The sequence below is a fragment of the Clupea harengus genome, chromosome 16, assembly GCF_900700415.2.
Source record: "Clupea harengus chromosome 16, Ch_v2.0.2, whole genome shotgun sequence".
Taxonomy (NCBI): Eukaryota; Metazoa; Chordata; class Actinopteri; order Clupeiformes; family Clupeidae; genus Clupea; species Clupea harengus.
Window position 1 is genome coordinate 10,498,595 of NC_045167.1, and position 22,500 is coordinate 10,521,094.

At 45.4% G+C, this 22,500-nt stretch overlaps 1 protein-coding gene across 1 annotated transcript in view; it reads right to left on the reverse strand.

Moving 5' to 3' along the window:
- The window catches only part of dock4b (dedicator of cytokinesis 4b), a 147,098-nt gene that overhangs the window by 42,925 nt on the left and 81,673 nt on the right, over nt 1–22,500 (reverse strand). Inside the window, 11 exon segments of the mRNA XM_031583158.2 lie at nt 2,035–2,117; nt 2,120–2,204; nt 2,993–3,074; nt 5,458–5,558; nt 6,379–6,462; nt 6,598–6,695; nt 8,918–9,071; nt 12,549–12,655; nt 15,577–15,677; nt 17,344–17,542; nt 20,859–20,993. Of these exon segments, the coding sequence (XP_031439018.1) occupies nt 2,035–2,117; nt 2,120–2,204; nt 2,993–3,074; nt 5,458–5,558; nt 6,379–6,462; nt 6,598–6,695; nt 8,918–9,071; nt 12,549–12,655; nt 15,577–15,677; nt 17,344–17,542; nt 20,859–20,993 (1,229 nt within the window).

Genomic DNA, 22,500 nt, shown 5'->3' on the forward strand with positions numbered 1-22,500 from the left:
TGTGTGTGTGTGTGTGTGTGTGTGTGTGTGTGTGAGTGTGAATGTGTGCATGTGCCTGTGTGTATTTGTGTCATCATGTGTGTATGATGGTATTCATATTAGAGTGTGTGTTATGTGTGAGTTTATGTCTAATTTGGATAAGGGGCTACGTATATGTGTGGCTGTGTGCTGGTGCATGGAGGGGTATGGTGTGTTTGTGTATATGAATATGTGATTGCGTGTGTGAGTAGGTATGGGTGGGTAAGGGGTGGAAAATGAATTGCGTGTGTGTGTGTGTGTGTGTGAACTGTTGTGTGTGTGTGTGTGTGTGTGTGTGTGTGTGTGTGTGTGTGTGAAAACTGTTGTATGTGTGTGTGTGTGTAGTTCTGAGGGAGGTCACAAAGGATGCAGGATTACTCAAGTCTTTAGCTTGAGGAAAGAAAAAGGGTCGAGCTTGGCTCTGTTGGAATGGTCTTCATTTGGTTCCTTCTTTTCTTTCTCCTCTTTCCTCTCTCCCACCTCCTTCACTATCCCTTCTTCCTTCCACCCCCCTCTCTCCAACCCCCCCCCCCCCCCACCTCTCCCCTATTCACCACAGGGCATTAGATGCCAAGACACACTGAAGGCTTGAAGCAAGAAGAAGTCTTCAGGGGTGTTTGGTGGGAAAAACAAGTGCCTCACAAACAAACACAAACACACACACACACACACAAACAGGAACAGATACCAATACACACAAACACACACCGTTGCTTTTTCTCTCTTTTTCTCTCTGTTTGTGTATGTGTGTGTGTGTTTGTGTTTGTCTCACACACATATGCATTCCCAAACATTCTCTTTGACACACATATACACACACATGCTCTCTCCCTCTCACACACACACATCTCTGGGCACTTTGGCTTATTTCTCTGTGTGTGTGTGTGTTCGGTGTGTGTGTGTGTGTGTGTGTGTGTGTGAGTGTGTGTGCCTTCAGTGGTATTGTCTCTGAATGCTTAAGAGGGTGCTGTCATGCTGAGAGTCTTAGACAGGCCATGAAATATGAATTACCCCGCATCGCAAGAAATTACATTCAACTGAGCTCCCTTCCCACTCCACACACACCAAAATCAAGGGGATTTAGTTTGGTCCTCGACAAGAGGCAACACATACTCCCATTCACACACACGCACACATTTCTCTCTCTCTCTCTCTCTCTCTATCTCATACACACACACGCACACACTCCAGACTGCCAGAGAGCTTGTTAGAATGTGGAATATTGGCTGTGACCTGGGGGAAAACACCTTGAGCCCGTAGCCTTAGTCCAGACGGCATTAATCAGCTCCATCGACCCGGTGTCTGGTGCTGCGGTAATGTAGTGTAATGTGCTCACAGGTGCTGCCTCTCTCTGGAGAAGCAGACAGCCCTGAAGTCCATTAGGACACAGCACAAGCACCTCTCTCCCCTCACAGAGACACAGACACTGTCAGTTTGAATTCAACTGGAGAGCCTGTGTTTCTTACCATGTGCTTCCTGGTCAGTCGTGAATGCAGTATCTATGTGTGAATCCGCCTGCATATGGTCAATGGTAAATGCAGTACCGCCTGCATGTGGTCAGTCATGAATGCAGTATCTAGGTGTATCCGCCTGCGTGTGGTCAGTGGTAAATGCAGTATCTATGTGTGAATCCGCCTGCATGTGGTCAGTGGTAAATGCAGTACCGCATGCATGTGGTCAGTCATGAATGCAGTATCTATGTGTGTATCTGCCTGCATGTGGCATGGGTTTGATTGACTGACATGAATAATATGATGGACATGTAGAGCTTCTGGGCACTTTGTTGAGTGAGTGTGTGTGTGGTGTGTGTGTGTGTGTGTGTGTGTGTGTGTGTGTGTGTGTGTGTGTGGTGTGTGTGTGTGTGTGTGTGTGTGTGTGTGTGTGACTGATCTGTCACGACAGGAAGAAGCGGATGGAGTTTGTGTGTGTGTGTATGACTGATCTGCCGTGACAGGAAGAAGCGGATGGTGTGTGTGTGTGTGTGTGTGTGTGTGTGTGTGTGTGTGTGTGACTGACCTGTGTGTGTGCGACGGGCGTGGATCCCTTGCTTTCCTGCGACAGGAAGAAGCGGATGGAGTAGAAGAGCTCTCGCATGCACAGCGAAACTCTTCCTCGCTCTGGCCGCCCGTTGCCAAGGAGAAGAGTCGCCGCGACTGGATGATGTACTTGAAGATGTACTCTGTCGCCTGGGGAACCGAGGAAGAAGAGTTATTCGAATATTCTTGTCATGTCATACAGTGAATTAAATTCTGAGCACAAAAAAAAAAAAGATTGAGGAGGGACTGAGTGAGGGCAGGGGAGAACAACAGAGAGGAGGAGGAAAAAGAAGGAGAGAGAGAGAGGCGAGGATGACAAACAAACAGATACAGCGGGAGACGTTTATTTCCTCGGAGGGCACAGAGAGACAATGAGACGCGGAAGAGCACATTACAATTTGCCTGGCAGCCATGCAGGAGCCATTACAGGGCCAGGGTTCACATAATCACTGCAGCCACAGGCATTCTGTGTGTGTGTGTGTGTGTGTGTGTGTGTGTGTGTGTGTGTGTGTGTGTGTGTGTGTGTGTGTGTCTGTGTGGATTCCATTCTTACACACAGGGTTATTACATGCAAATGAGGGAAACACACTGTCATGACTCTAATGGTTGAGTTTATCAGTATGTATTTTGTACTTGTGTGTGTGTGTGTGTGAGATGTATTTGTTTGAGTGCCTCTATAATGTCTGTACTGTTTGTGTGTGTGTTTATCTGAGTGAGTGTAAGTACGTTTGAGTGCGTGTTTGTGTTTCTGTGTGATTTCCACATATGCTTTAGTGCCTTGATAATGGTGGCACTCGTTCTGCATTAGTTTATCTGAGTGGTTGAGAATATATTTGAATGTGAGTATCTCTCTCTCTCTCTCTGTCTCTGTCTCTGTCTCTTTCTCTTTCTCTCTGTGTGTGTGTGTGTGTGTGTGTTTGTGTGTGTGTCTCACACACCTTGAGGACCTGCTGGAAATGGTCCTGATGTTCAGCATCTATGATGCGGTCCACATACCACTTGAGCACCTTAATGAGGTCTCTGAAAGAGGGGGAGGAGGGACAGAGCAAACACAACAGGAGTTACTTTCATCCCCATCAACTCCATCATGTCTATCAACTCCATCAAGTCTATCAAGGCTATCAACTCCATCATGTTTATTTCTATTGCATGGATATATGCAGAGGATATAATGGAGAGTTCATAATACACAGACTACACACATGTTTCACATGCTGACCCACACACACACGCACACACACACAAACAGACACACACACACACACACACACAAAAACAAACACAAACCTCAGCTTTATTTGTTTTTGTTAAATGTGAGGGAGATGTTGGTCTGTAGCCCCAGAGAGTTTGTTAGAGTTATTCAAATTCCCAGAAAAAAAACAACCATCTCAGAGAACAAACCGCCTCCTTCCTTCTGTGATTCTGCAAGCGATGAGTGTGTGTTTGTGTGTGTGCGAGTGTGTGTGTGTGTGTGTTTGTGTGGTGGGATTGAGGGTATACATTAGCATACAGAATAATGACACATTCACCAGCAACTGACTGAATGCAAAAGAGACCGTTTAATGAGCATCAATAGAGAAAAAGAAAAAACTGAAAAACTCCATGAGGAGTTTGTCGAGAGCGAAAACATTCCAGCTTAACATATCTCAGTTTTCAGTAAGCGTGTGTGTGTGTGTGTGTGTGTGTGTGTGTGTGTGTATTAGAGAGAAAGAGATATGTCAGCGTATGTGTGTGTGCTCGTGCGTGTGTGTGTGTGCTCTTGCGTGTGTGTGTGTGTGCCTGTGCGCCTGTGTGTGTGCCTGTGTGTGTGTGTGGTGTGTGTGTGTGTGTGTGTGTGTGTGTGTGTGTGTGTGTGTGTGTGTGCGTGTGCGTGTGTGTGTGCCTGTGTGTGTGCCTGTGTGTGTGTGTGCATCATTAGGGTCCCTCCAGCTTGCATAACGTACACATAGACAGTGTGTGGGTGGGTGGAGAGTGGTGCAGTGGCCGAGGCTGCTGCTGTGGTGAGGCGCTGGGACAGTCAGTCCAACAAACACACAGAACCACAACAGCGAGGAGGAGCAGGAAGAACAATGGGCCAGGGCACTGAATAAATAAATAAATATACAAACAAACATGTCTGGCTGTTTAGTGGAGCAGTGCTTTTGGGGGCAGGCTGTGTTCTAGCTGTGTGTAGAGGCACTGTAATATATAAAGAAAGTTCAGGAGAGAAGTTGAGAAGTCTTGAAAAAGGGGTGCTTTAGCTTTGTGTGTGGGTGTGCGGGTGCATGCGTGTGTGATCGAGTGTGAGTGTATGTGTGTGTGTGTGTGTGTGTGTGTGTGTGTGTGTGTGTGTGTGAGAGTGTATGTGTGTGTGTGTGTTGTATGTGTGTGTGTGACTGAGTGAATGTGCGTGTATTACCATTTTAAAACTCATCACAAAAACTGTAAAAATATGTTTATGCTCCTGTCTCTCAGTGTGAGCTTGGGCACATGGATATCTGTGTGTCTGTGTGTCTGTGTGTGTGTCTGTGTGTGTGTGTGTGTGTGTGTGTGTGTCTACGTGCGTGTGTCTGTGTGTGTGTGCGCGTGTGTGTGTGTGTGTGTGTGTGTGTGTGTGTAGGCCTATGAGGTGTCTCATGGTCAGGGGCCCAATGCACAGGTGTCTCATTCACACTTCATTTCCCCTCTGGTGCTGTGAGGCTGTGGGGGGCGCTCTCTCCTGCCCATGCCCACTGCCAGTCCCACTGATATGGGACCTGCTGGTTAAAGGTTGGTCCGCAATTCTGGAGAAAGGTTGTTGATATTTGAGCCAAACAGCCAATCAAGTGCAACCCCTCCCTTTTGTGCTCCTGAAGCAATGTGTTGATTGGCCAGAATTATTTATGGTTTGGTCCAAGTCACTTTGTTTGTTTCCCATTTTTTTGAGCACATACACAGAACAGACAGCTAGAGGACTGTGAGGAGCAATCTGGTACATTTGACACAAAGTGTACTGGATTACAATAGCGGACTGCATCTCTAATGCCTCTCCATTAAGATGAACCATAAGTCCCAACATGTGTGAAACCATGTTCTGTGTGTGCTCTTATGCCAGGGGTTGACATCACTTCAGTGTCAGGGATTCTGATAGTATGATTGTAGACACAGCAAAGGTTTGATTGTAGAACTGTTAGCCACTGACTGACTGAATGATGGATCTGATTGATTGATCGAATAATGATTTATTGACTGATTGATTGATGTCACTATAGTTTCAGAGCCACATCTCATATATCATCTGTGTATGCATAATCTGTGCACACATAATGCGGGCAGACAGAAACAGACACAAACACACACGCATACACACACACACACCGTCATAATCCATCACACGGTCTTTTCCTGTTAGAGACACACTACCACACCAGTTAAAGTTGCTGACCTGTATGAGAGGGCGCCAGCAAAATGGCTCTCGATGTAGGTGTCCATGACGGGTTTGAAGTGCTGGAACTTGCTGTCCTGAAGGAGGTTTATAATGTGGACCTAGGAGAGGGCAGAGGCACCGTCAGCTCTAACTATAGCATTGAGTGGCTGCTGGAATGTGCATCAATACATTTATTTGCTAAAGTAATGCCTCTTCATATGAAAACTATCAACAATGGAAACCAACAACGAACACAGCTTGTATGTTGGAAAAGTGGAAATACTAGTAACTGGTGTATGGTGTGACTGACTTTAAAGGTTTTATAGTAATGACATTACATTTGTTTATTTCGGTTCCTATAATGATCAGCCCAGGGTGAGCAGAAAGACCTACGTATACATCGTTATACATTATGCCTATACAGTGGTTGTATTCAGTCTGGATGTATGTGATTATCACACATCATGGCTTCTCAAAGTTTGCTCTCTCTCTCTCACCACACACACACACACACACACACACACACACACACACACACACACACGGCAGCAGCATACTCTGCTTTAATGAGGTCAGCATGCCCACACACATTTCTCTGGAAGAGCCTGTCTACTAACAATTTTTAGGATGATATAAATATTGTTTATGACAGTCAGGGCGCTGTTTGTGATGTCACAAACCCTGTTATGACATCATTAAAGCATAGAACACTAATTTCTGTGGCATCCCTTGAAGGGGAAACAACGTCAAGATTAGACAGCACTAGTCTCTACCACAGCTTGATATTGAGACACACAGATATTTTTTGTATAAGGCTTGACAAATGACAACTGTAAAGTGGATCTGTCTGTACAAAACTGACAGAGACAAAAATGGAGGTGGCCTTTTATGCTGCTTATGTCTTTTTGTTTGTTTGTTTATTTGTCTTTTTTTACTTACCAGACAGTCAAACACCTTCAGGCCATATCTCTGCGAACTCTCATCCAGAATGCCAAACAGAGTGTCAAGTGTGTCCTGCAGAAACTGCAAAGCACAACATCCCAATTCAATCAGACAGCTGACAGACATGCAGGTCAACCAATAACAACAGGGTAGAAATAGATTGGCAGGCTCAGTAACCAATCATAACACAGGTTTATGAGAGTGCATTTCCCCTACTTTGACTATCTCTGAGCCGTCAATATCCTTTAGCTTGGACAGGCTGTCATTGATGCGCTCAGGATGGGCTCTCCATTTCAGCAGGTCCAACATTTCCCCTGCAGAACAAATCAGAGGAAAGACAAAAGGACTCAAACTACATGCAGATTTTCACCTTCAACCACTTCACAGATCACATCACCAAACATCTTTATTGATTCATAATACAACTAGAGGAATGGTCTCTCCATTTCAGCAGGTCCCCTGTCATGTGAATCAGAGAAGAGCAGCCCCTAAAAAAACCCCTCGCCACACACTAAATTAATTTGCGTTGATTCATTCAACAGATGCTTTAATCCATAATCCACACTTAATCAACACTGTGTGCTCTCTGGGTTTCAAAACCAATGGCCTTTGTGTTCTGTTGGCATGTTACAAGTTCACCTCACTTCACCATCCACCTGCATTCAATCCAACTTGAGAAATAGAGCCAACATCAGCCCTCCAAACAGAACATCCTGCTTCTGTTTCAGGTCAGCACAGAGCTGCTTCTGATTAATCTCATCTGCTCTATTTAATGGGGAAAGAAATCAGTGGCTGTACTTAACCCTCCTATTATGTTTGGGGTCAATTTGACCCCATTCAATGTTTAACGTCTCTAAATAAATGTTTGACATCATTTTTTTTGCTTCATATTTAATGACTTTTCCTAATTTAATGGGGACAACTGGGTAAAGACAACATGATGATATGTTTTCAATGTCCTGTACACATACTTTACGCATAGGTGTTGTTTGGGGTCAATTTGACCCCAGGCTGTTTTAATTGTATAAAATATACAAGAAATATCAACTTTTTTCATCACATTGTTACTTTTCTTGATAAAAGAAATAGTTTTTTACTCCAAATGTTATAGATAGCAACAATATGTACTTAGAAATAATATGAAGCCATAAAAACACCAGAAGGATATCTCTTTCCAATTTTAGGTCAATCAGTGAGATTTTATGGGGATCTGCATATTTCTCCATAGTTGCGTAACATGTATTCTGGATGTATAAAGAGGGTGGGTGGGGGTATTGTTTTATTTTTAAGGGCTATTTAGGTAGTCAACAAACAAACCTAAAGTACCTGACACAAAAACTTGGGTTAAAAAAAAAGAATTATAATAATTTTTTAGAGGTTTAAATTGCTGGGGTCAAATTGACCCCAAGCATAATAGATGTGGGTAAAATTTGAACATAATAGGAGGGTTAAATGGGCATTGCTGCTGAATTAAATATTAATGTCTTTACTGATGCTGCAATTTACTTGGTAATAATGGGGTACTTGTGCCACTTTATAAATAGAGTGTGATATACACAACATCAATCTCATAAAACAATCAGATCTCATAATGAGGCTTTTAAACAAATAATATTTTGTTTCCAATCATTTAGAGAGCACTGATGAACACACACACACACACACTTAGAAACACACACCAGACACACACACACACAAACTACACAGTACCTTTCGCCTAAATCGGTTGTCAATGACACTTTACTGCCATGGCAACACAAATGAAAGCATTCACTCTCTCTCTTTCCCTAAAAACTCAGGTTTGGACTTGAGCAACCAAGTTCCGGTTCTGATTGAGAACGAACCACAGAGCCTAGCAACCATGGAGCCTTTGTATACACACACACAAACACACACCGAATAAGCTCTCCAAAAACTGCTTCTGTGCTTTGGTAGAGACCACATGGTCAGTTTTGCTCTAATGCTTTTCCATGCAATCTACAGCCACTGCCACCTCTTCACCTCTGATGACCAGCTGAAGCCAAAGTTCAGCGTCTCGCTCAAGGACACTCTGACATGACATTAGCAGAAGGAGGGAGAATAGGATTACAAATCCTTCTATTTCTCCATGGCTGCTCTACCACCTGAGACCCTGTAGGGTCCATATCTGCTCCAAAACTTCACAATACAAAAATAAACTTCTAGAGTGGCTACAAGGATAGGAATGGAAAAGAACCACGCTGAAAGGAGCTGAACCAGACTAAAGAGAATCAGTCTGGACTGCATGGGCTGAACTACAGCAGACTTGGCAGAACCAGACTAGACTGGACTAAACCACACTGGACCAAGCAGACCGCATAGACTGGAACCAGACTGAAATGAGTTGAACCAGACTAGACTGAGTTGAACAAAGCCTATATTGGACACAAGGTCAGCATGAAACAAACTGGACTAGTCTAAACCAGACTGGACAAGGCAGAAGCAGATCGGACCAGGGTGAACCAGCCTTAAGTAAACGGGCCAGGACCTAACCCGCTGGGTCTGGGTTGATCCGTACCGTTTTGGGTGAGCTTGGTGGAGCAGAGGAAGGAGGTGATCCAGAAGGACTCCTTGCTGCCCTTCACTGCCTGGTTGTTGCCGGGGAGGTTGCCCTTGGAGAAGGGCAGCTTGAGGTAGCGTGTGGAGTCCTGCAGGAGCATGTTGTCCTCGCACTGCGAAGGGAGGAGACGAGACGAGAAGTGAAAGAAAAGAGAGAGAGAGAGAGAGAGAGAGAGAGATAAAAAGAAAGAGTGCATGAGTGAAAAAGACAGAGGGAAGAGGAAGGCAAGAAGAGAAAAAAATTCTAAAATGCATACATTTATACTACACAAGGCATAGACAGCCCAATGCAAAAAATATTTTGTGGGTAAATTCAACAAAGAAATGCTGAACACAAATGGCCTCCTCCACATGAATCTCTTTTTGAAACGTTATAAATAGTGAGACAGAAATGGAAAAAAACTGAAAGCCCGAGTACAAAATATGACAATAGACTGCAACGCAAGCATATGAAAGGGCACACAATCTGTGTGGTAAAGTTTTTAAGTGTGCAGGCCTACAAGTGGTAGGGTGGCTGGTTATACTGCCCTATTTTAAGGACATGTTCTGTATGTAGGCCACACACACACACACACACACACACACACACACACACACACACACACACACACACACACACACACACACACACACACACACACACACACACACACACACACACACACACACACAAAGTCAACCAGTTTGATGTTTCACTCTTCTCTCTCTTCTTCATTAAAAAAAAAGGAAATTCTCCAATTTGGGGTGCTTCAGTCTAAAGGCATGTGAAAGAATGATGTATGGCCAGGACTGCACAGCCATGCCTCATCTCAGACATGGTGAAGAAAACAGTCTGAATGAGGGGGGAGCGGGATGAGGGGGGAGAGGGATGGGACGAGGGAAAAACAAACAGAAACTCCATGTTTGTGAACTAAAGAAGGATGCTGGTCCCCCGACCTGCACATTCAGAGGATCCACTGATGCCAAGTAAACCTCGCTGGCTAACAGTGATTCATGGGCAGCCAGTGAGGCCAGGAGCAAAAGCGTGTGGATGTTGGTTTTTTTGTTTGTTTGTTTGTTTGTTTGTTTTCCTTCCTGCTGCATCAAGATGAGAGAGTATGGAACGCCTACCGTAGCTTTGATCCAGCCATGTCAGAAGAGCTAAACTAAAGTGACTCATTTCTTCAACCTCAAAGCTTTATCTCTCGTTAGTGGGAGACCACAGAGAGCTTCTACTCTCTCAGTCAAGACCACCATACCCTGGTCTTAGTGTTGCTATGATGGATGGCCATTTGTTTGGTTCACTGAGTTTCCTGACCGATTCAAAGGGAAAGAGGCACATTGGGTCTAATTATAGAGTCAATGACAAACGTGTGTGTCTGTGTCTGCGTCTGCGTCTGCGTCTGCGTCTGCGTCTGCGTCTGCGTCTGCGTGTGCTGTGTCTGGGTTCTGGTAAGGTCTCTCTGACCAGACTACTATTCATCAGCCTAAACTACCATGTCATTTCATTACAGAGGAATTATGATTTGACATTCTTACAATGCAATTATAACTGAAAACTTTCATTATGTCTTTTGCCTCTTCAGGGCGAAATCAAATTATGTAGTCATAATACTGCTGTTATCGCTTTCTAAATGTAATAGGAAACACTGCAAATGAAGACATTTTGCTCTGCAAAATATATGGAAGGAAATATGTGGTGTGTGAGAGGGGACTTATGTGTATGAGTGAGTGTATGCGTGTAGATGTTTAATGTCTAGATGTTGTGTGAGCAACACAGTATCCATTTTATAGTATATAGTTTGTAATGTATGTGTGTATGTATACATTAAATCTATGAGTTGTGTGCGCACTCACATTGGCAGTGTGTGTGTGAGTGTGTGTGTACATGTGCCTGTGCATGAGTGCGTGTGTGTCTGTGTGCATGTGTGTTTGTGTGTGTGTGTGTGTGTGTGTGTGTGTGTGTGTATGTGTGTGTGTGTGTGTGTGTGTGTGTGTGTGTGTGTGTGTATGTGTGTGTGTGCCTGTGTGTGTGTATTTGTGAATGTGCCTTCCGATTAGGGTGACCAGGTGTCCCACTTTCTGTTGTACTGGCAGCATTCTGACCCTTTGTCCTGCATTCTGCATATTGAGATAATGTCCCGGCTTTTTATTGGTCATTTGGTTATATATTGTCAGAAATAACACATGGACGCGTCTCTTACCCCCAGGCAGATGAGTTTCTACTCTATTTAATAGCGATATGTCAAAAGCAGCAACCTGGCTCATACAAATGCAACATAACCAAACTTGGCTGGCTGCCTGGCTTTCAACCAATGGCTAAGAAGAGAGCAGTGAAGGCGATCATCAAGAGGCTGTGATAGCTGTCAATCAAACTGTGCTGAGGTGGGGCCAGTGAATACCTCTGCTACGTCGCAAAAAACTAACTTTACAGATGAGGGAAAAGCTACCGGGCGACATTATGGTTCATCATATTTTATTTAGCAAAAGCTGTAGCCTGTATCTCTTATGGCCTATGTGGTGTGCTGTTGAATCGACTGGAGGACAAAGTATAGGTGTTTACGAGCCGGAAGGCAGATTACAAATGATATCATTACATCAAAGTTTTAGGACCTCTCAGCGTTGGTAACATGTCCCACATTGTCCTGCACTAAGTTACTGCTTGTACCACATTTGGTCTGTGTGCATCTGGTCACCCTATCTCTGATAGAGAATGTGTTAAAAGCATAAGCTTCCTAATGAGCCTTTTCTTGGCATGAAGAAAGGCATCCTGGGATATGGCTGCGGGGGAGGCCTGGGGACAGACGGCAACAGGGCCACTGATAAAGAGGGGTGGAAGAGCACGCACGCGCACGAGAGCGAGGAGAGAGAGAGAGAGAGAGAGAGAGAGAGAGAGAGAGAGAGAGAGAGAAAGAGAGAGAGGGGAAATGAGAGATGCTGGATAAAGATCGTTTCTGATCTGACACTGTCCACAGGAAGCAATTGGAGCGCTGTAGCCAAGCCCTGCTGCTACAGACTGTAATTGGCCATGCCTTAAGGCCAGCTCCTCTCTGGAGGGCTTGACCATGCTGAATGCTAACAGGCATGCTTGCGTGCTGCACATCGCCACAGAAACAAATCAACATCCCTGGGTTTGATTAATAATGTCTAGCAGGGGGGGGGGACTTAAGATGAGTTCCTGCAGAGCCACACGTAAATGGAAATGAAGCGAGGAAATAAAACAAGCAAAGTTTGAGAGTAATATCCCAGTATCTTTGCAGTTGCTCCTAACTGTCAGACGTATTGAGTTTTTGGGTCAGCAAGCCACATACACACATGGCTAAACAGTAGCTTCTTTGGGTAAGTTGTTGAGAACTTGCCCCAGCTATTTTACAGTAAATAAGACATTAAGAGCCTATTTCAGACCCATGTGTTCTATTGTCATACAAAAGTATAAAAAAATAGGCTTAATGCTGGTAAATATCATATTACTATATAATGTTATTCAGCAAACATGTTTCAGTTTGAACCTTAACCTTGAAAGGTTATAGCACTTAATAACACGTTGTACCTTGTGCACGATGAGCTCGTGGGTGCTCTGAAGGGTTATAACACTTAATAACATGTCGTACCTTGTGCACGATGAGCTCGTGGGTGCCGTCAGGTAGAGTCCTGCCATCCTCCTGCATGAGCGGCACGAAGGAGAAGCCAAAGAGTTTCTTCTCTCCTTTGTCTTTTGCTGGGGGGACAGAAGATGAGTGACAGTCAACTCACTGTACAGACCTGCTTAAAAAGCATTCCTATCACATCCCACAAGGACCATAAAGCAAGTTAAGCCAGCAAGGGGAAATTTCACTCTGGACTTCAAGTGGACTCGAGAGAGAGAGGTTTGAAAATAGGAAGCGAAACACAAAATCAACTGATAAACGTGATAACATGTAGCATCACGTAATGCAGCAGGTGTTACACATGTGGCCTTCAGCATTGATGGTGTGTGGAGAGGGGTTGTGTGTGTGAGCATGTGTTATCTGTGTCATGTGTGAATCTGGGCCTGCCGTGGGTACCACATGCAGGCAGGGCTCCAGGGTATAACCAAAATGGTCACATAAATGACCATTGTTCGAGAGAGTGCAAGTTAAAACTTCATGGTGCAAGTAGAATACAAATAGAGTAAAAATAGAATGATAAACTTCATAAACAAGATATTGCAAGGTCATTGATTAGTACCATTAAAAAAATGTGCTCATGCAACCAACTGAGAGAGTTAGTCTGGAGCCCTGCCAAGGGCTGGCTCTTCAGCTATGGGAGAGAGAGATAGAGCGTGTGTGTGTGTGTGTGTGTGTGTGTGTGTGTGTGTGTGTGTAGGGGGCGATGTGTCAAAGTGTGAGTCAGACATATTTCTGCCATTTTAACCCCTTCTGTCAAACCAACTTTTAAAGCCCCTGAGAACAGATTTACATGCGCGCACACACACACACACACACACACACACACACTCCACTGCTGGGCACAACTTTCCTGTTTTGATCATTACGACTCATTTGTATATTGTGTGAGTGTGATGAGTGTGAGTGTATGTGACAGTAAGTGAGAGAGCCTACTTCTAGACTATGAGTAAGTCTCTTTAATTGTAAGTGTATGTGGGAATGTGCATCTGTTTGCATGACAGTCCCAACAGTATGTTTTTTTGTGTGTCTACACGTGCATATGTATATACATGTGTGTGTGTGTGTGTGTGGGTGTGTGTATGTGTGTGTGTGTGTGATTGCACATCTGTTTCTTTGTTTGACTGGGTATACATGTGTTTGTGCGTGTGCGTGTGAGTGTGTGTATGTGTGCGTATGACTGCACATGTGTTTCTTTGATTGGGCATACATGTGTTTGTGTGTGCATGTGTGCATGTGTGTGTGTGTGCTCTGAACTGTATCTTTGAAGCTCTGCATAGGAAGTGTGTTCAGCAGCGTTGCTGATGAGGGTGGAGGTCCTCCTCACTCCCCCTAAACACCAGCGCTGCCAGGCTACACCCCTTCACTTCTGTCAGCCTTTCACTCTGCTTGTTTTCTGCTTCAGTAGTCTCCACATCCCCCTAAATCCCCAGAACAAGCCAGGCTTCGCTCACTCTCTCCCCCCCGACAAGCTCATCTCCTTCCCCTTACTACTAATACTGCATGGTTACCATAGACACAATGCCCTAGCTACCTGCACTAAGTGCCCTGACCCTGGCCTTTAAATGTCTGCTGCTACTATCAGTAACACCCTGTAGTTATCTGCACCAAGGCCTTCGCTCCTAAATGTCTCCTGCCTTTAAAAAGGCATCGGTACCATTGACAGAACATTAGAGTTATCTGCACCAGGGTATGGGTTCGCCATACTATAGGTCGCTCGTAAATTGCCTCAGTCAGGCTCTGACTCAGTCTTTGTTTTCAGAAATCTGACAGATGAGGCTGGTTGTTTTTACATGGATATCTATGACTCCAGACACAGAATCTCAGCACTGAAGCTGCTCTCGGAAGGTTTTTGTAAATCTTTTTCAGAACTTTGTAGCAAGGCAGATATTCATTTTCTTTTTTTCTCTCTCTCTATCTCTTTCTCTCTACCTCTCTCTCTTTCACCCTCTCTCTCCCTACCTAAACCAAAGATCTCTGAAAGCCTTTCCGGAAACACGCTCTAATGATTCTCTCGGGAGGAGAGGAACTAAAGACCTCCTTCTCCCCTCTACTTAAGGAGAGGCAGCGAGAGCGAGCCTCGCTGGGACGGCATCTTGAGAGAGAAGTGATGTTCCTCTGAACAGACCTCATCGACATGCATGACTTGCCTTCACCGCTAATCCAAGATGCTGCCTCCCAGCCCAGTTACTGAGGGTCTATTTTGGAGCAGCATTCTGGCATTGCATCGCTTCGGAGCGGCAGCGGTAGCAAGCTTCCCTGGGTCAGCGGTGTGTGTGTGTGTGTGTGTGTGTGTGTGTGTGTGTGTTTGTGTGTGTGTGTGTGTGTGTGTGTGGAGGGGTGTGGTGGGGGTTCAAGCTGTTTATCTCGGTCACAGCTCAGGGGTAAGGAGGAGATGAGAAGACATCGCTGTTGAGGCCAGCTTCAGGACCAATTGGTGCTCTTTCTGTGCAGGTCTAGGCAGGTCCCTGCTTAGCTGCTTGTGCTAGAAAGTGCAGAAGAAGAACTAGAGAAAACACGTCTGAGCCACGTCCCAGGATATTTTTATCACAGCCATCGCCTGCGTGCCTGTCAGTGGAAAGCCAAAGGATGCTAAGTAGGCAGACCGGAACAGGACAGGTTATTAACTTACTGCTGCGTGCGTGCGCGTGTGCGTGTGTGTGTGTGTGTGTGTGCACGTGCACATGTGTCTTTGGGCTTTACTGTATGTGAACATGCATGAGTAAGCGAGTATTTGTAAGTATGTCAGAATGTGCTGGAAGTGTGCATGTGTCTCTGTGTGTGAGTGTGTCCGTGTGTATGTATGTGAATATGTGTGTGTGTACGTGATTTTACCGTAGGTGAGGGTACATGACAGAGTTGGTGAGGCAGTATTCACTGCCAGTGCGTGCGTGCGTTTGTGTGTAGGACCATGTGTGCATATGTGTGCGTAGGTGTGCGTGTGTGTTGGTTATGTGTGCGCGTGTGTGTGTGTTACTAGGTCTGTAGGTCTTACTGGAGCAGTGTCTGAACTCGAAGCGTACGTGCGAGCCTCTGAACATGTCCACGGGGATGGGCAGCTTGATCTGCTCGCTCCAGCGAGGGCTGTTTGTTGTGGTAGACGAGCAACAAATTCAGTGGTACTCCATCCCACCAAGGCTCTCCGGCACCCGCTAGCCACCTGGCCCCTGTGAGGGACACAAATACACATTCACAACACGAGAGAGAAAAAAATGATGAACGAGGCAATGAGGTATTTGCATGCAGAGCTGTATGGCTGACTTAGCAGGGGAGGTATCTGGTGCTCCGAAGAAAGGCTAAACGCACCACACTAAGTCCTTCTGTCACCCCTATATCCAGCTTTTATCTCGCTGGTGACTGGGCCCATTCTGTCCTATTTTAAGACAACCACTTGACCGCTCATACCAGCACTTCAGCTGATGAGTCATTCACCTATCAGCATGTCAACCGATTACACTACTAGCATCCACATAACGCCCTGACGCACCTGCGGGTATGCACCAGTAATGTATTTTCACCTCTGTGCTTTCTAGTCCATGTTCCACGTTTCACTACGATCATTTTTTTCACAACAATACTTTCTGCAACGTTGCACAATATCTGTACATTCAATGTTTCATTACATCAATTTCATTACATCAATTCCATTTCGTAAGCGCGTCCTCACTGTGTCCCAATTGGCGGACACAGCGGATCTTTGTCATATTTTTAACTGTCAAAAGAGACGTCTACAGTCCTTATTATACATCCCCACATAACTCTATGAACTGGTTCATTTTGGCTGGCGTGTGTGGAAGCATATGGGTGCACACTTATCGCTAACACCAGGCCAAACATTTCACTGCACACTCATTAATTTACCGTTGATCAAAATCTCCGTTTTATTGCCCAAATGTTGTTCGACAACTTACTGTTAAGTTGCCTTTGCATATAGCATGTGTATAAGAATGACACAAGATACACACCATGTGTGTTCAATGGACAATGTTGGATAATTACCTTGCCGCCTTTACATCTTGCTTGTTTTCTTAGGAAGTGCGCTCCCGTCTCGGGACAACTTTATGGTTTGGGCAGGTTCGCGAGGAACATGGTTTCGCCCTCGCAAATTCAATTTACTATAGTATAAGGTTTCCAATGGTTTTTATCATTATTTTGAAGGCCTGAGGTTGTTGAAATTATTATTGGTACCATTTTAACATTGTATAATGTGTATTTCTTCTGCCACTTGACATCACCCCTGAGCTGTGAGCCTGTGATGGTATGGGCCAATTAGGGTGAGTTCAGTTACCTAGTAGTGAGGGAGCTTCTGTGCAGAGAGCTTCTTGGGTGAGAGTTTGGTTGTGAGCTTAGTCTATGCTCTTCTCTATCAGCTTCAGAAGCGTGAGGTTGATATCTGTGTACTGTCTCAATTTAGTGACAAGTGTACTAAGCTGTAATACTGTCTAAACATACACAGCTGTTTGTAAATATCTTTTTGTTTTAATTTATATTCTCAGTCTTTTTGTTTATATGTTTCACTTCTTGTTTTTGTCTCCCTGCTGCCTTTTGTGCCTTCCCTAAAAGACTCTCGACACGGATACCCTTTGACACATTCATTCAGCATTATGATATATGTTATATATATTTCCATTTTCACTGCATTTAATGGCACACTCGGCAAAACCCAAGCTTTGGACTCGTTTTGTGCAACCAGGCTACTGTCCCACTACTCTCTTTAGAGATGGTGATGTTGAACAAACTAATCTACAAACACTGGGCTGGCTGCAAGAGAAAAGTGTGAAAGGGAGGAGAGAAAAAATGAAAAGAAGGAAGAAAAGAGGAGAGAGAAGAGGTCACCTTGAGGATCTGTCCGTCAATGTCGAGGGCGTAGACTGTGATCTCCACGTTGCGGGCCACGCTCTTGCCCCCCTTCTCAAACTCGCCCCTCTCCAAGGTGATGTAGAGGTCGTTCCGCATCTCGCCTTCATGAGGGAGCACACACACACACACACACACACACACAAGGTGTTAGATTTGAGGATTGGGCCACAGCGGGGTAAGACGTGACCTCTGACCGTGAGAGACTGGCGAGTGGGTGCCACTGTCTAAGACATGGGAGCAGGACCATCTGGTGAGGTCAGTGGACAAGAGCTCCAAGAGTTCTCCCTCTCTCGCATTCTAATTAGGACAGGTCACATTTCATCCCTCTCCCTTTAATTCAGAGGCACTCTTGTCCCAAGTGCAGTACGCCTATTTCTAGTACTTACCTAGTACTTCTCTCTTTCTTCACTACCTCTTTACAAATGAACTCTGTTTGTCTCTCATTGCCCCATTGGAGTCATGTTGTGTAGCTGCTGAAGGGCTGATTTGAAACTCTAACACTGCTGCTAACCCTTGCTAGCCTAGACCTGTGATCACCTGTGGACAATCCCCATACTACTGTTACTACCACATGTGATTCCATTGAACAGGGAAGAGCACATGATGTTGGATGTGGATGCTCTGGAATAAGAATAAGTGTCTGCAAAGGTAACAACGCAACCAGAGCTACAGTATTGAGATGAGTGCTACAACATGGTTGACAAGTTGGGCATGAGAGAGAGAGAGAAAGAGAGTTTGTGTCTGTTTGTCTGTCTGTCTGTCTGTCTGTGTATTTTGAGGAAATTCTTGTGGAATTAGAAAAGCTAGTCTTGCAGAATACACATGGGCCATGGTCATTCGCCCAGTGACAGCACACACACACACACACACACACACAAAGCTCAGCCTTACAAGGAGGGCAGGTGTTACCTGTGACAGACATGTGGTAAGCACTTTTACACACCCAGTCACATACACACACCACAAACACACACACTTTGCAGTAGTGTGGTTGTGAATTATGTGCTTTTCTTTAATGTTTCATACTGGAGCCGAAACTGCTTTGCCTCAGCAGTAACTTCTCTCCACACAAGACACACACTCAGCACATTTAACTTCACCTTAAAGACGGCATCTCTATGCCCTGTCCTATATGCTTTTTCTGCTCCTTACCGACAGGGTATATCTCATTCAGCTACTTGATCAGCTATGCAAGGAGTGCAAATTAATATTTGATCAAGAGGCACATTTGCCCCAAACATGTTATTTTCAGGGTAAGGGACATAGTAGGCTATTTATAAGGGGGGGGGGGGGGTAAATAGAGAGTGTAAAAGCATGTACAAAGGTCACATGGCTTGTGTGTATGTGTTTGTGTGTGTCTATATGCATGTGTGTGTGTATGCATTGTGTCTGTCTGTGTGCTCTGGATTGCATAAGTGTGTACATATGCTGTGTGCGTGTGTGTTTCTGTGTGTGTGTAATTACTGAGCAGAGCAGAGCGGAACACCTTAAGCACCCCCTTCGTTCTTGAGGCCTGTATTAGAGGGGAGCTGTGCTGTGCTGTGATGGGGGGGGGGGGGGGCGGAACGGACAGAGGAAGCGGCCCTGCAGAGCGAAGCAGCGTGTGGCGTCACCGTGGGGGACCAAAATAGCTGGGAGTTTTGGAGAAGCGGCGTGCTGAGGCAACCGGGGCCATCCTGTGCTGGGCAAGGCCCCGCCTCTTCCGGCCTTCGGGCCCCAGACCCCCCCCCCCCCCCATTGTTGCATGCAGAGGAAGTGCCAATGCCTCCTGTCTGAGCGTGCTCAAACCCTCACACACAGATCTGCTACTGCGGGGTCACAGGGTAGTTGTTGATAAGGAGTTGCTGTGGTGATTTGTAACAATAGACTAGTAGGCGTGGGTGAGCTGGTGAAAGACAGCAGGAGAATAAGGGAAGGAAATGGATGAGGGATGGGTAGGAACGAGTGTGGGGTGGATGGGCTTTTAATGGAGGAAAACAACACACACACACACACACACACACAGAGAGGGGACGACCAGAGCCTGCAGACATCCCCTAAAGCATCCCCTGCTGAAAGAAGCAGTCTGCCAGAGGCAACACTCTTGGAATCACACACCACACACCACACACAGCAACACACACACACACAAACACGCATGCAACCATTAAATAATGGACTAACCACAAAGCAGAAGTGAATGGGAAGCCTACGTCAGTGGTTTGTGTTATGCACCATTCATGCCCACTCCTTTCACTTATCATTTCTCATTTCAGAAAGGTCACGAGGCTCTCTGTCCCCCTGAGATGCCCAGTCACTCAGTCATTGACCGGCAGACTGACTGAGGGACTGAGGTCTCCAGAGATTGGAGAGGGGGGCTACCCAGCCTCCTGTAATGGGAAGAGAGAGTCATCTGGGGGGCAGTAAACCGTGTGGGAAGGATGGTGTTTCATACTGATAAGGGCAGTTATGTGTTGGCAGGTGTCATGGTTTGCTCGAGTCCCTTAGATTAGGGAAGTGACATGTTAGTGTGTGGGGTGATGTGTTGGCGAAGGTGATGTGCAAGACTGCTTTTATGCCTTGGCCTTGGTCTTGATGATAGTGATAGTAAGGGTGGTGCTGTGGTGCAAGAGTGGTGGATTACTGGGTTGGGTGGGGATAATGCTGACATGCATGATGCTTAAGATGGTGCTGATGGTGGTGGTAGTCATGGTTATAGTGATGATGGCCATGGTGATAGTGATCGTGGTTTTTGTGATAGCTGTGGTGTAACAGTGGTGGGTTACTGGTTTGGGTGGGGATAATGTCGAAATGCGTGATTCTTAAGATGGTGGTGGTAGTCATGGTTATAGTGATGGTGGCCTCGGTCACGGTCAGTGATCGTGATGGATTTTGTGACAACTGTAGAGTAAGAAAAGCCCAGTTTCTGCACAGGTTACATTCCTGTTAATCAGTTTAATCTAAAAGTTAGGGTGGGTGGGGGTGAGGTTGGCCCTTGTAGGGATGCTTGTGGGTGATTCCGTGTTTGGGAGGATAGTAGTGCTTGTGGTAAATATACCATGAAGAAAGTCCAGACTAATTTGCTAGCTGATGATTTACTGCGGTGTTGTGCTGTGATGATTAGAGTTATGGTGATGTAATGCTGTTATGATTTAATGCTGTGATGATTAGTGTTGTGTCATGTCTCTGGTGATTTAATAGCTGTGCTGATTTAATGCTGTTATTTATTTAATACTGAGATTTGATTGTGGTGTTGTGGCTGTGATAATTAGTGTTTTGTCATGTCTCTGGTGACTTCAATAGCTGTGATGATTAAATGCTGTTATTATTTAATACTGAGATTTTGATTGTGGTGTTGTGCTGTGATGATTAGAGTTGTGTCATGTCTCTGCAAGGGGTCCAGTCTTGTGCTGATGTGGTGTCATGTCGGCGCCTTACCTGGCATGATGATGTCGGAAGAAAGCCGAAGCTTCTTGGTGACGGACACGCCGGCGGGTAAAGAGCACCATGTACTCCCGCCTTCAGCTGCTCCATATCCACCGTGTAGCAGGCTTGCAGAGGACACTGACAGGCCTAGGCACACACACCACACACACACACACACACACACACACACACACACACACGACACACACACACACACACACAAAAAACATTCGCATATGACAAAAATGCATGAAAGACACAGACATACACACACAAGACATTCATTAATGCCAAAAAATTGCGACATTACACACATTCGTATGCAAAAATGGCACACACCACACATGCCGTATGCACACAGCACACATACACATACAAAACATCCACACACACACACACAGACACACCACACAGGACAGCACACACACACACACAACACACACACACACACACGCACACGCACGCACCACATAACACACACACACACCACAGACACACTACACACACAGAAAGAGAGAAAAATAGAGAGGATGTCAGCAGAGAGTCAGCAAAGTTGAAGTGTAAATCGTTCAAAGACACGAAGGACACCAGGTCTGCCAGCCCTGACAGATAAACTTGAATGACACTTTCTGGTTTCAGTTCATATTTCGGTGGGGAACTGTCACATGCACACTGCGTTCCACACACAGACACACACACACACACACACACACACACAAACACACGCACACCCTGGAGACAGTTTGGCAAGAGTCTTCAAGGACAAGCTGACACTGCTGTCCAAAACTGACAAACTGTGTACACACGCAAGCACACACACAAACACATACACACACACACACACACACACACACACACACACACAGATGCACATCATTTCTCCATGGTAGAATAGATAGCACAAACCAAGCAATGAACTCACAAGTGTTCCAAATCTGCCCAGTTCTAGAATGCCCTCAGTGTGTACACCTTTGTAACGAGGTCGGGAAGAAAGGCTGATAGAGACAGAGTAAGCAACTGAGCAAGTGATAGATAGAGAGATTGAGATAGATGCGTGTTACAATCAAGCGAACATGAGGGAGAGGTCAAGAGAGAGGGAGAGACAACAGAAAAATCAATTGGAGGGAGTAAGAAAAGTGAGTGAAAGCAACAGAGGAACCATGGCGATGAGAGAAAAGAGACCAGTCAATGAGACGGAATGGGAGGCCAACACAGAGAGGGGGAGACAGAGAAGTAGAAAGAAAGACAGAAAGAATGGAGAGACAGAGACATAGGGCTATAGAGAGAGGATGAGAGAGAGTGGGAAACGGATAAGATGAGAGAGAGAGAGAGAGAGAGAGAGAAAGAGAGAGAAAGGAAGGGAGAGAAATTACGAGAGAGAGAGATGGATAGCTAGAGAGAGTAGAGTATATGGGGAGCATCAACCCGCTCCAGGCGGGGCTTAAAACTTTTTAAAGTGAAATCTCACAGCATGCTCAAACTCTTACCAACTCCTGGGCTGCAATTATCCAGCACACCGCCTCGACGGACCTAACAAGAGCCTGTCAGCAAGCCCTGCTGGGCTTCACTCTCTCCCCTGTACACTACTGATAAGCTGGGGCAAATCTTGGGGACTTTTGATAGGCTACACTGTTGATGAAAGCTAACTTTCTAT